This window comes from Erithacus rubecula (genome assembly GCF_903797595.1).
Source record: "Erithacus rubecula genome assembly, chromosome: 5".
NCBI classification, from domain to species: domain Eukaryota; kingdom Metazoa; phylum Chordata; class Aves; order Passeriformes; family Muscicapidae; genus Erithacus; species Erithacus rubecula.
In genome coordinates, this window is record NC_136687.1 from 2410147 (window position 1) to 2424161 (window position 14015).

The 14015-nt window shown below is 36.2% G+C and overlaps 1 protein-coding gene across 3 annotated transcripts in view; it reads left to right on the forward strand.

The window, feature by feature from the left end:
- Positions 1-14015, forward strand: part of CTNNA2 (catenin alpha 2) — a gene marked incomplete at its 5' end in the record, with an annotated part of 444577 nt that overhangs the window by 50625 nt on the left and 379937 nt on the right. For 2 of the 3 annotated variants that reach the window (XM_079307294.1, XM_079307293.1), the window contains one exon: positions 2764-2865. In XM_079307294.1, the coding sequence (XP_079163420.1) occupies positions 2764-2865 (102 nt within the window). Of the gene's footprint in view, positions 1-2758; positions 2866-14015 lie in introns of those variants that run through there. The other variant, XM_079307292.1, reaches the window with a different exon arrangement.

The following is a 14015-nucleotide window of genomic DNA, read 5'->3' on the forward strand; positions in this document are numbered from 1 at the left end:
GGCTCCACTTGTTCAAGTAAACACTTGTTAGTATGTGCTGAGTAAATCCTTATTTTCTTTACAGATAAGCTTTGAAGACAGACTGGCTCAAACAATGCTCACACTGAACATTACTGAGCTGGATAGAGACATTTCTGTATTGCTGTATTTAGGAAAAGCTAAAAGCTTAGAACAAGAGACATTTTGGCACATGCTCAAGGAAGAAGAAACAGAGGCAATAGAATTCCTAAAATACATTCTTGAAGGAAGTCTGGAGTTACTTTCAGGATTAGGAATGCAGTACTTGCATACATTCTATGCTACAGCACTATTAACTTATATTTCCTTTCAGTGGAGTTCTTAAAGCTGCTTTTTGGGGACTGTTTGCTCAAATAGTCATAAAATACTCATAGCATCCTCTCCTTTATCCAGCTGAGCAGTCCCTGTTTGCCTGTTTGGTGTAGGAAATTGCAAGAAAGAAATATTCCATCTATTTTTACATAAACTCTTGGGCAGGTAACCACTTTTTAGTCATGTAATTTAAAATTGCTGTTGTGACAGCAGCTGAAGTTAAGAAAAATATATTAATTTTACTTTTCTTTAACTTATTTGCTGCTGTGGTATAGATTTGACTGGGAATGAAAAACTGTCATGAGTTTTTTAATAAGGTTTTTTCCTTGCCTGGCCCTTTTGATATTTGAAAGCCACAGTCACCCCTTTATATTGAGTTCTGAGGGATATTTGTTTTATTTTTTAGTGAAGGCTGAACCTGAACTCATATTCTGGCTGCAACAACTGATCACCCAGGTTGTTTTTAGTATCACCTGCATGACTGCCATTCACTGAAATTAATTTGCTTTTGTAAGTTCTGGACTGTGGTAGAGCTTTGAATTTGTTTTTGAATTATGACAAGTTTGAGTACTCCTGTTAATAGTTAGTGAGGAAAAGTGTGCTTAGAGAAAAGAAAGACTGTGACACATTTGAAAGTATTATAACTCATAATTAACCAATTAGAATAATTATTTACTTCTGACTTATTTTTTGAATTCCAGAGGCCAACTGGAGTGGCAACCAGCTTTATAGAAAAAAGAAACAGGCTCTAAAAGATAATTAAATACTGTCTGTTGGAGAAATGATGGCTCCCACATCAACCATGTTTACAGCAATGAGAAACTGTCTCAGATTTTCTTTAATCACTCCTGGGTGTTTTCAGCACTGTAAAACATGAAACACAATGGGTTTTTGTGGAAGAGTGGAAACTGAATAATAGTGATTTTAGCACTCACTAGATATTATCTGATAATTCTGCTACCAAATGTTGGCAAGTGAGAGGAAGCTGATGGTGGTTTTATATGTGATTTATAAATATATTGATTAGGGAGTTCTTAGATGCTTCTCTTTTTTGAGCAAGTATTTTAACCCAGTGAGAATCATTTGCAGACTCACCAGCCTGTTTATATTGATTGATAGTGATTACTCAAGACACTCTCCTGAGCAGAGCAGTAGAATTTATTTTGTATATTCTGGATAATGCTGTGAAATCCTGAGTAAATACCTTACTGAATTATGCTTCATGAAGTGGATTGTGATTCCAGGAGCTGAATTTCTTTTGATTTTGGTCCCTTAATTACATTGGTAATTCATTTATTTATTTATTTGTAAATTTTATTACTGAAATCAGCTTATTGGTTAAAAATACTAAGATAAAATACCAAAGTTATTAAGTTAAAAATACTAAAATTTTTTTTTGGCAGAAAACAACTTAGAACTTGTGGGATGTTATATACAGAGGGGCTTGACTTGAATCTCACATGATGTTCAGTATGATATTACTGGTTTCTCTTTACCTGTTAAGTGTTTTCAGGATATATGGAACCTCTAATTTTTCATTTTAATTTTCAAATAAAGGGAAATATCTTAATGAGAATTATCCAAAATGAACATTTTTTTCATTAGATTTTTCTGTCTTCTTGGGTTTGGTGGACAGTTTAATTTTTATGTGGCTTTGCTTGTCACCAAGTCCTTAAATCACTTTCCAGCTCAGTGAGGTGCATGGGATGTCTCTTACAGCCTGACAGCCAGACTCCTCTGTATCTGGAATTTCCAAAATGAAGTCAACTAGAAAATTGCATGAAAACCTGAGATGGTGAATAAAATGACAGCAATTTGCTGTTGTCTTCATTTTGGGGTTTGTTTAAGCTTTTAAGCCTAAGGTGGTCTGGAGAATCTGTTTTGTCTTTACATGAGTATTCCTTGATGCAAAATTAAGAAATGCTGAATACTATGGGGAAGTTTGATTAAAAAATCTGAAAATTGTTTTGTTCCACTTCTGACTCTTCCAGTTCCTTGTCTCTCCCACTCTGAGGGAGAGTATCCCCACAGGGGGATATGGGGGTTGTAGTAAATTCATAACACTCCTGCTCCTTCTTCTCATTTATCCCCTGCTCCACTTTGGGGTCTCTGTGGGATAGAATCCTTCAGGATAAACCTGCTCCTGCCTGTGTCCTCTATGGGATGTGTTCCTTCAGGACACACCCATCTGCTGTGGTTGGAGTAAAAAGAATTTGAAATATAAACATCTAAGCACCCATTAGATGTGACAGTGGTGCACCTGGGAGATGTTGAAAATTGAAGAACACCAGCAAGATTATGGAGAAGTATTTTATATATGGCTATATATATATATTTATTCTTTAAATAAGTGCTATGCAGTATGTGGAATTGCACTAATAATTTTCATGCTGGGCAATTTTATTGATGCTGTGCAATTTTATTGCAGGGAGTATGACTTCTGCAACGTCACCTATCATTTTGAAATGGGACCCCAAAAGTTTGGAAATCAGGACTCTCACAGTAGAGAGACTATTGGAGCCACTTGTTACCCAGGCAAGTATCTTTGGTTTGTTTTCTTTCTTCCTTCAGCCTGATGCTGTATTTGCTCTTTTTAAGTAATTATCTTAATAGTATTTGATGATAAAAACATGAGCAGTTTTTGTTCGTGATCTCTGTTGGAAAGCTGTGTTCAAACATGTTTAGAGGCTCTTGTTCTAAATAATTTATAGTCTCCAAATGTGAGCAGGAATACAGTAGCAACAACTATTTACTTATGTCTGTTTTATAAAGCAATTTAGAAATGTAACAAACAGTCAGTCAGAGATAGGGATCTGACTGAGACATGCTCCTGCTTTGTTATTTCACCATGAAAGACAGGTTCAAAATGAAAACAAACCAAAACCAACCATCCAAATTACAGAAACCATTAAAACCTGTTTCATTCTGTCCTGCCATCACTAGGAGTGTATGCAGTGTATGGTGCCTTTCTGCTGTTACTTATGGAAAGCTGCTTCTTTCATTCCCCCAAAATGATGTCTCTGTATGGCTCCTCTTCTCTTTCAGTGAGTCACTTTCCAAAGAAATGACATCTGCTTGTCTGTCTTTGTTTTTTTTCTTAAATAAAATATGTTATTTCTCTACAAATTATTCTGGACATGAAAGTCTCTGACTGTGTAAAAACATTACAGACTCAAGGCAGAGAGAATTCTTCCATTCCACATGGTGATAACATGGTAATTAACTTCCATTATAAACTCTGGTAATTTTGTTCTTGATATGAAAGACAGACTAAAATCCTGAATTCACTGTGAAACTAACTGAAATTGAGATTGCCAATTCTCTGTTTTTCTGGTACTGATCAACACCAGCAAGTGAAGCTGCTCTGTGCCAAACTCTGTTTTAAAACCCAAGTTACTGGGTCCTCTGTGAGGGAATTTCCTGTTCTCCTTTTGCTTTATTTTTCACTGCTTTACCCAGAGAAGAGAAAACATCAGCCCAGAAGGGCAAGTACCATTGTAGCTTCCCAATTTCACCAGGTGCTGGGTTAACTTTGGGCTCAAGCTACACCTTTGTTTGATAGCATGCTTGAGCAAATGTAAATCAAGAATACAAGCTGAGCTACAGGACATGGATTTCTTCAATGATAAATCTCATGTTCCCAGGATTGTATTTTGATGAGGAACAATGTGTTTCTATTTTAGCAGTGTGTCAAGGAAACTAGGGAAAATAAAATGCTGTCAAGAGAGGGTAGAGAAATGTTAGGTTATTGTTTTATTCAACTTTTATGAATATTTCCATTCTGATTTCTTCATGGATTTCTAGATTATATGAATATATAAAACCTCCTTTTTAAACATATTATTTGATTTTTTAATATTAGGGAAATAAGTAGTTTGACTTCCTTCTTCTTACTTTGATTCCAATGGAGTATGTTTGACTAAAATGTGCCTTGTATGTTCCACACAAAGGTAATCACAAAAGCTCCAAGTGATGAAAAATGTGTTACCTTCAGATTGCCTTTATCTGTTGCATTTCTAGCTGAGGCTTTTCAGCTGCTCTTTCTGTTTTTCTCAGATAAGTTAACGATCATCCCAGTTTTAAAGATTTTTTTATTTTTTTTTTCTCTGCCTGAAACTGCATTTCCAGTCTGGTCAGGTCAGGAACAGTCTCTGGTTTACCTCTGTTGGGGCTTTGATCACAATCTGCCTGTGCAGTGGCAGCCTCCAGAAGATGCCACGTGCAAAGATTGGCATCTCCTTAAAAAATTCCAAAGCAATTTCCTTCCTGAGAGAGAGAGAACATCTAATTTGGAGCTTTATCTTGGCCAATAAATAAATAAATGTATAGGTATTTAATCCCATTCAGTTTGAGCTCTGAAGCCCACCTGTGGATTCGAATGAGCTGTTTAATGAGGGGATCACAGAGATGGGAAATTCTTCCATAAGTCATTGAAACAGGTCACTGGATAGATGAGAGAGATTTCATGGCCACAAAATGCAGCAGAACTTTCTCAAAAGTTCCTGAGCAATCTTTGAAGGCAGTCCTACTTCCATGGAGACATTCAGGTTGGAAAAGCTCTCCAAGACAGAATCCAACCTGTGACCAGTCCCCACCTTGCTACCACCTCCTTTCAGGGAGTTGTAGAGCAGATTTGACCAGATGTTTGGAGCAGATGAACTCCTGAGTCCCCTTCTGCCAAAATTTGCCTGATTCTTTGATTTCCATCACCAGCAGGACAAATTCATGTTTTATTTTGGCATTCACATTTGAATAATCAGAGTATCCTCTTGTTCTCCAAGCAGTGTGTGATTCTAGACAGTGCTGGAAAAACTGGGAATCATTGTACACAAGTTTTAGGGCTCCAAAAGTGCCAATTTAGTCCTTTGTATCTGTGAACTTAGACTGTGAACTCAGTGTATGTATAGGCACATGACTGACAGATTTCCCAGTGATGGCACATCCACTGGTTTCTGATATTCAGACAGTAATGCAGAAATGTGCTGTGGGTTTGCCCAAGAGCACCTCAGTGACTCAGGGTAGGAGAATGTTGCATTGAAAGTGAATTTTAGACAAGCTCATTAGTGTTCCAGATGAGAAAATATGGATAACCTAGGAATTGATTTAGAAGAAATTATAACACAAGAAGGTTGTCTGAGCTGGAGGCAAAAAAAAAAAAAAAAAAAAAAAAAATCCATTAACTGATCATGAGAATGCATTAGAAATGACAGAACTGCATTTATTCTAGGAAGCCCTGAACTAGCAAATTAATTAAAACTTTGTGTGGCTGTCAGAGATGTGAGGATTGGGGCTTGCTGGGGTACCCTGTTCCCAGTGCTTGTTGTCATGGTGGAAGAGTAGCAGGTAGGGCTTGTCATGTCATTTATTAATTTGCCATTACTGGGATTTTTAACAAATGTGTGCTGAAAAGAAAATCATTAGAATTTTTCTCCACAGTGTTAAAATTACTACTTGAAATGTGTTTATTTTCTTTGGCTTTAGTGTCACAATTAGCTAAAAAGCATAAGGTAATTGTATTTATTGCTAGTTTTGTTTTGTGACTTTTTTTTTTTTTATTATAAATTTTATGATTTTTGATTCCATGACATTTTTATAGGGAAATATATAACTAAAACATATTCTCAAGGCTTGCTGCCTGTTACTCTCATCTTCCTGCATAGTAACCAACTGGATTGCTGTTTTATTTGTTAGACTGTGGGTGGTTTTCCTAAGAAAAAATAATTATATTTTTTTAGGAAGGTTTTAACTGCAATTACATGATATTTTATGTGTAGCTGAAAAATAAGACTTTTGGAGGTTGTCCATAAGAAGTCAGAGGATAATTTTTTGTTTCTGGTGGTTTTGAGTGCTAATTAAATAAGAATATGAATATAATATATATATATATGTTAAGAAGAGAAGATAAATAAATGCCATCTTTAAATCAACAACATCCATTCAATTGTTTTTTTTGGAAAAGCACCAAAAATAATCATGTATGTACACATGGATGAAAAGATGAAGAGGCTGTGTCAAGTTTTTGAAGATGAGATGATGAGATTTGCTCTGTTGCTAAGATTTACATTTTCTAATGTCAATCTGTGGTTCTTTTCATTAGTTTTGTCCAGAAATTTCAAATATTCAGCCTATATAGCTGTTTTACTACTGTGCCTTTATTACCAGAGCCATGCAGCATCTTTACATTTTTGGAATGTTACTTATTATTGCAGTTTTAACAACAGCACAAATAATTGTGAGTGCTCTTGTTGCAGATTGTGACTGATTCTGTTTTCCTTCAGTATCACACACTTCTGTCCTTCTAGATTTGCTGTGGAGAGACAGTTCTGATTGCAGTGCATGTTTTGTGGGTTTTTCTCCCAATAAATTTATGATGCCAGTTACAATATCTGAAAGGAAGCAACAATCTATCATAAGGCAGACAAAAATAAATGGTTAATGATTTTGCATTTTTTTTAAATAATAGCATCACTCAGTAAAATTAGTTGCCTAACCTGTGAAATAAATAAGTCATAGGGTGAAATTCTAAATAGTTTTATTTTGTGTAGTTTATGTAGAAAATAATAATAATGGGTGATGTTGTTATTCTTGAACTTCCCTTGTACTCTGTTTGGAAAATGGGCAAATTTCTGTACTGCCATAAATATATGAATATAACTGAACTAAATATATGAATATAATGAATATAATATGAATCCCAACCATTCCAATTAATTGGATATTACTTACATTTGGTGAACCTTTGTTTTATTGCATTTGAAGCCTAAATCTGATGTGCTCTTTTCCATGGGAAATACATTATTTATTAATTTTTTTAGCTGCATTTGAACCACAACTTTCCTATTGTAGGGTTGGTGAATGCCTTTGCATATTTCAAACTAGTTTGGGAGAAGGTGGGTAATGGAGCACTTTGTGCCTGATACCTGTTGCACTAATTTTAGTAATTGCACTGAATTCTCCAGCACTTTCTCTCTTTGCTAGCTGGATTCAACTGAAGTTGCCTTCAAGACAGACCTAAGGGAAAATGAATTATAAAGGTTTATTTTTTGATCATTCAAGCTCAATTCTGTTGTATAATAAGGTCAATATGATTTTTATTTTTTTTTTACCTGAACATGACTATTCTCCCAATAGGGAAGCTAATGATTGTTTAAGCTCTTTCTGTCAGAGCAATCCCAAATCTGTGATGTTTCTGGGAGTGTGGGAGGATGGACTGTGCACCAGCCATGGATTTGGTGATGGTTGTTCCATGTCAGGGAGACAAAGTAAAATCCTATCACAAAAGGAATATGGAACTTTTCTCTCTGGAACTGAACTTCAAACATTTTTATGACCTTTTTTTTATGCTGAATAGGAAGAGAATCCTCCTTCCTTTTTCCACCATTATAGAATCATACAATTGTTCAGGTCAGAAAAACCCTCTGAGATCATCAAGTCCATCTGTTCCCCAGCACTGCCAAGGCCACCACTGCCCCGTGTCCCCAAGTGCCACATGCCCACAGCTTTTAAATCCTGCAGGGGATGGGCACTCAGCACTGCCCTGGGCAGTTTGTTCTGGTGCTTGAACACCTTTTCAGTGAAGAAATTTTTCATGATATCCAATCTAAACCTCCCCTGACACAACTTGTGGCCATTTCCTCTTATCCTAGGTTTTTGATATGCATGGCTTAAAATAATTTCTGAACTGAAAACTACCAGCTGCTTTTTTACTTCAGGATGTTTTTTCAACCATTACCTTCTGCAAGAAGCATCTGCTGCACTTTGGCCATCCTTGTTTTTCTCTGGAATTGGATTCTGTAACATCTGTGCCAGCATGGAGATTTTTTTTGTGCTGTCCAGGAGAACCTTTAGCTAATTTTTGTCTTTTCTATTTTTCTCCCATGCTTGAAAGTTGCAGGGTATTTTTGGTATGGAGTGTCCTGTAAGGTCTGGACCTTGTCAATCTGTGCTTCTCATTTTATTCTCTGTTTAGAGGTGTTTATGGGTGTGTTTGTACTTTGGAGTTTATGCATATGGAGGGGGGAGAACAAGGACTCAGAGGGTTTTAGGTCTCATCCATGTTCTGTTCTGTTTTTATGGAATGATGGTTCTTAACTCAGAGCAATGCAATATGATGGCTGCTTTTTCTCCTCTCCTGCTGCACAAGCCCATGTGGAAAATTGGTAAGAAAATTTGCCACTGGTGTATTGTAGCTGGAAATGCAGATTGTGCTGGGAATATCTTGGGTGTTCAGTAAACTGTGGCTGAAAAACTCATGGCTAAAATGAACCTGCTCTAATTTGTAATTCTTTCTATTAAATGCTAGATTTTCCATGCATTGGATAACTCTTCAATTTTCTTCATCATTAGGCAATTATTAGTGGCTCAGGCTTACCAGAATGTGTTTTTGTCTTTATGCGATATGGATAAAATAATTTTCTTTGCAGAATAGTTTGGTTGGAAGGGACCCGAAAGATCACCTTGTTCCACTATCCCAGGTTTCTCCAAGCCCTGTCCAGCCTGACTGAATTTCCTGTCAATTTAGGGAAGAATTAATGCAAGCAGTTTAATTGCTGGGACCCAGGAACATCCCTGATCCTGTCTCCATCCTGTATCCTGAAATAGTATCTTTGGAACTTGTCTAGACAGATTCTAACCCAGTTCTGCTCTTGCAGATGGTTTTCTGGCAGCTTTCATGGAAGACTTTTCAGAAAATGTTCTTGCCTGGGATTTCCAAACTCTAATCAAGAAGATCAAACTAATTATTGAAGTGTTCTTCTGCTTGTGTCCTTGAAAATGTGTAGAGAGGTCTGGTGAAACAGGGATGAGCCTTTTTAATGTCCCCAAATCCACAACTCAGCAAGTTCTTAACAATCCTGTTGACTTAATTTGGGTCATTCCTGTAGAAGGGAACTTCTAAAGGTTTTGAAGGAAAATTGGCTTCGGTTGCATTTTTAGATGATTTTTCTGCATTTGCTTGAAAAGCAGTTCTATGTTTTGGGGTTTTTTTCAGAATATCTTGTGAACTGCCTGTCACTGCCAAAACTTCTCAGGGTCAGCAAATATATTAGCAAATTACATTAATCTTCTTCTATGTTAAAAATGCTAATTAAAGCAGGATGGGTATATCACCTTATGTTTTAAAAGATAATTGCATAGTTGAAAGGTAGTGGCATTGATACAAAATAAGAAATGAATTTTCATTTTGACTGATAAGGAAATTCTTGTTGATAACAAACTTTCATTTACTCAAAGTGTTTGAGTAAATGAAACACTTTTTTTTTTCCCCAGTGGTTAAATTAAAGGCTTCAGAATTGCTGCAACAGATACAAGTGCTAATATAATAATTTATATAACTTGAATGGTTCTAAGTTTAGGATATTTTTGTCATACAAATGTGGTGCTTTACCAGGGGGGCAACTTGATAAAATGTTTTTATTATGACTAAATGTGAATGTATTTTTAATATCACTAAATGTATTAAAATAAAGAATTTTAGTCACTGTATGAGCAGGATTTTGGTATGGTTTGTTAAGCAGCACCTTCAAAATAGCTGTTCAAATATCCAACTGAATGTGAGCTCATCCTAACATGATAAAATGATCCTTAAGTGCATCAGCTGCTGGGTGTAAAGTAAATTTTATTTAGCCATTATTGTTGTAACATAGTGTTTGTTAATGAGATTATTATTGGAAGGGTTTCCCCTTCTCAGAAAAGCTGTTGACAAATTGGAATGAGTTCAGAGAAGAATTATGTGAATTATTGCAGTTTTGTCTTTTAATGGAAGCCTAAAGACTTTTGGATGCATTTCATCTATACAAAGGCTTATCAATGAAAAAGAAATTGTCTTAAATTTGCTGCCAGTATAGATTTTGAGACTATTTCTGGTAGCACTTAACAGTGTAAATAATATTTTGCCATCCTAACCTAAACTAAACTTGAATATGGGACTCACACCCTGAAACTAAAACATCCAAACACTAAACACTCTCAGCAGGGATTTTGGAGCAGGTATTTGCAGGACAAGGAGTAACTTAGTAAATTAAGAGATATTATGATCTTAGCAATGTATATTTGTGTATCAGCAAGAGGTTGTCTTGTAGTGAAGGTTTTGTTTTAATCTGACAAAATCCTTTGGTTTGAAAATGAAATAAGTGAATAATAAATAAAGTGTAAATTTCATACAAACTGGAATAGTACTGCTGGAAAGATGGGGAAATCAGTGCTACCTGAATCTTTGATGAAAAACTGAATATATTTTTGAAGTGTGGCACTCATGAGGCATTTTAAGTCCTGGGTTAAGTCACTCCAGGGCAGACATTGAGGGGCTGGAGAGGGTCCAGGGAAGGGAACAGAGCTGGGGAAGGGTCTGGAGCACCAGGAACAGCTGAGGGAGCTGGGAAGGGGCTCAGCCTGGAGAAAAGGGGGATCGGGGGGGCCCTTATGGTTCTGAAACTCCCTGACAGGAGGGGACACTGGGGGGGATTTGGGATCTGGGAACAGGAACAGGAGAAGAGGGAACAGCCTCAGGCTGGGCCAGGGGAGGCTCAGATTGGATATTTGGGAATATTCCTTCATGGAAAGGGTTGTAAAGAGTGTGGAGTCACCATCTGTGGAAGTGGTCAAAAAAGGAGTGAATGTGGCACTTGTGATTTAGTTGTCCTAGGTTAATGGTTGGACTTGCTGATCTTAAAGGGCTTTTCCAACCTTAATAACACTTTGAGATGCTTTAGGTCCACCAGGAGTCATAAAACTGGAAAAAAAAATATTACAGGAAGAACAAAACTGTGCAGTAATGGGTCTTCCCTCTTTTTGAATTAGGGAAGAAGCAAGGAGAAGGGTTGTTTATTTTCTGTCATCAATCAGGTTTGCCAAGGAAAAGAGAAAATAGATACCCCAGCTCTGTGATTAAATATGTATAGTTCTAATGACTTCAGGAGCAATTTGGATATTGAAGTTTGCAATCCATCTTGGCTTCATTCTTCAGAGTGATCTGAAAATCTTACTCACTTTCTTCTTTTTCATTAACTTCATTAGCTGTGTGTGTCATCAGTCTGCAAAAGTTAGAAAGGGTAGAAAATAATCCTAATTACAAAAATAATACCCTAATTACAAGATTTTGCTTTGAGGTGTTAATTAACCTAATTCTAATGATCCGTGTTCTGAGAAGCAGTGCCAGTTTCAATATGTATTTCTGAAGACTGACTGATTTATTTGCAGTGCAAATGATTCAGGGCAGGGGTAGATGGATATTTTTGGTTTCTTTTCTGTTTGTTTCCTATGTTAATTTCTTTGGAATATTGATTCCATTGGATGTGCACCTTTTAATGGATCCAAGTAAACTTTTTTGGTGATTTTTTTTTTTTTTTTTTTTTTTTTTTTTTTTAACTAGAGAGATCTGAGCTCTTTTGGTGTATTTTAAAGGTGCCCTTGATTTTCTGCCAGAGAAATTCATATGCAGCTTTGCCTTAAGAAAATGGTGTAAATGTGCTTTAAGCACATGGTGTAAATTACCATATGTATTTTCCTGTTTGGTAAATTAATTTTCAGTATCTTTTCTCACAATCTCATCAGTGGTTGGTGTTCTTGAATATTATGTGTCTGAGCAGCAAATGCTCAGATTGGGAAGAAATATCCTCTTCTACTTCTTTCAATGGGATGATTAATATTTTCCCCTTTATATATTGGAGTTTCTCTCTTATTTTGTCTATTTCTCTGTATTCCTGTAGTACTTTGGTACTCATTGATGAGACTTCAAACCTTCTACTAATTTATAATGAGGTTATTAAGGATATATAACTTATGCTTAGCTTATTCAGCACAGATTAATTCAATATTGTGCAGATGACCTTTGATGAATGCACAAAGAATATTTCTCTGCTGAGTGGAAATTTTCCTTTTTGTAGATATCTGTTTTTTAAAATAAGTCTTTTTAATATCCTAAATGAAGTTGGTGCTAAAATTTTCATTCTTGGGTCACTATGGAACAAGGGACTATCTGCACAAGTTTCCTCTCTTCTTTCATGAATAAAAGAGTGTTTAGCCAAAAAAAAGAGCAAAGTCATAACAAAGTAACCTTGACACTTATAATGTGAGTATTGTTCTTTATAAACCTGTTTTAAAGATGAAAATAGATGAAATTCATTATATGTAACATTTTAAACTAAGAAGTACAGCTTAATGTTCAATGATGAAACTGGTATTGTGGAGAAGGATAAACCAAAATGATTTATTGTAAATTTTGGTTTTGCCTGGCCAGGTTTTGGTAGTGAGGGACTGCAGGGTTCAGTGAGAAGCAGCTGGAAGTTTCCCCACATCCATGGATCCAATTCCAGCCAGCTCCAGGATGGACTCAGCACTGGACAAGGCTGACACTGATTTAGAGGCACTTCCTGCCTGTAAATCCTTATCTCCTTGTACAAACAATTCATCTGGAAGTTTTCAGAGAAGGGCATTGGAGAAAAGAGATTTTGCAACAGGAATTAATTGTTCTGATTCATTTCATCTTGCTCCCTAGTAATGAAAATGTATTGTATCTGCTTATGCTAATAATAAATACTTCCACTGGAAGGTGCATAATGAATCCAGGGTCTGAATGGCTTCTGAATATGGAGTTGTTTCCAGGGAATATGTATTAATGTATTCCATCTTCTCCCAGGGAATTACACATATCTACACCCTTAGTGTGGAATGATTAGGCTTTTACTACTCTGCTTGAAATACTTTAATTGGTATGTAGTTTAATATTTTTCAGACAAGGATGCAAAAATTTGAGGGAAATGCATGTATATGAGGCATAGCATCTTTATCTATTTTAATATCTCTATATCTGTCTTCTTTTTCTTCTTTCTTTTCTGTCTTCTCAGTCCATATTTAAATCTGCTTCATTCCTGTGTTCCACCTCATAAGATCTCTGTGAATGCTTCCATAGCCTGTAATATTTATTTTTTAAATTTCTTTTTAATCTGAGTGCTTTCATGTATGTGCAGTGTGATATTGGTAACTGTTGGATTGATAAAGTTTGTGGTAGTGTTTTTACTCTTCATGGGAAAGTAAATGGTTTTTATTTGAGCAGTTCCTGCCTGGCACAACTGAGATACTTGTTGAGTAACTGGAAACATGCAGGTGTGTCCTTGGTGTAGTTCTGATCAGTGAGTTAATTTTATAATGGTCCTTGCCCTGTAAAATAAGCATTTCTTTCTGAGCCATTTATATGATGATTAAATCCACTGTCAGATATCTTCACTTTGGAGTTTCTGATTTCAACAGTGTTTCAGTTCATGTGTTCAGGATGTATCAGGGGCACATCATTTAGTTCCAGGCAGAAATCACTGCTACTTTACACACAACCCTTCTCATCCACAGCATAATTTTAATGACATTACTGCAACTCTCACAAATTCCTGGAAGATAATTTAATTGTGCTTGTGTTTGAGCACAGAAGAAAGTCCAGGCTGTGATCTGCAGCTGTCCCCTTCCCCATGTGGCAGCAACTCTGGAGACTGAAGTTTCTACTTCCTTGCTGTTCTGCTTGGCCAATAAGAAGAAATTAGGAACATTATCTTCTATTTTCATGTTTTGTTGGTACTTTGTTGCTGCAGATTTCAGTCTCTTTTTTAGGGGCTTTCTTGTATTCCCACCTTGGTTGTCTGTCAGGTTTTCTTATATTTCTCAAAGAGCATCCTGTGAGTCCATTTCTACTTACATTT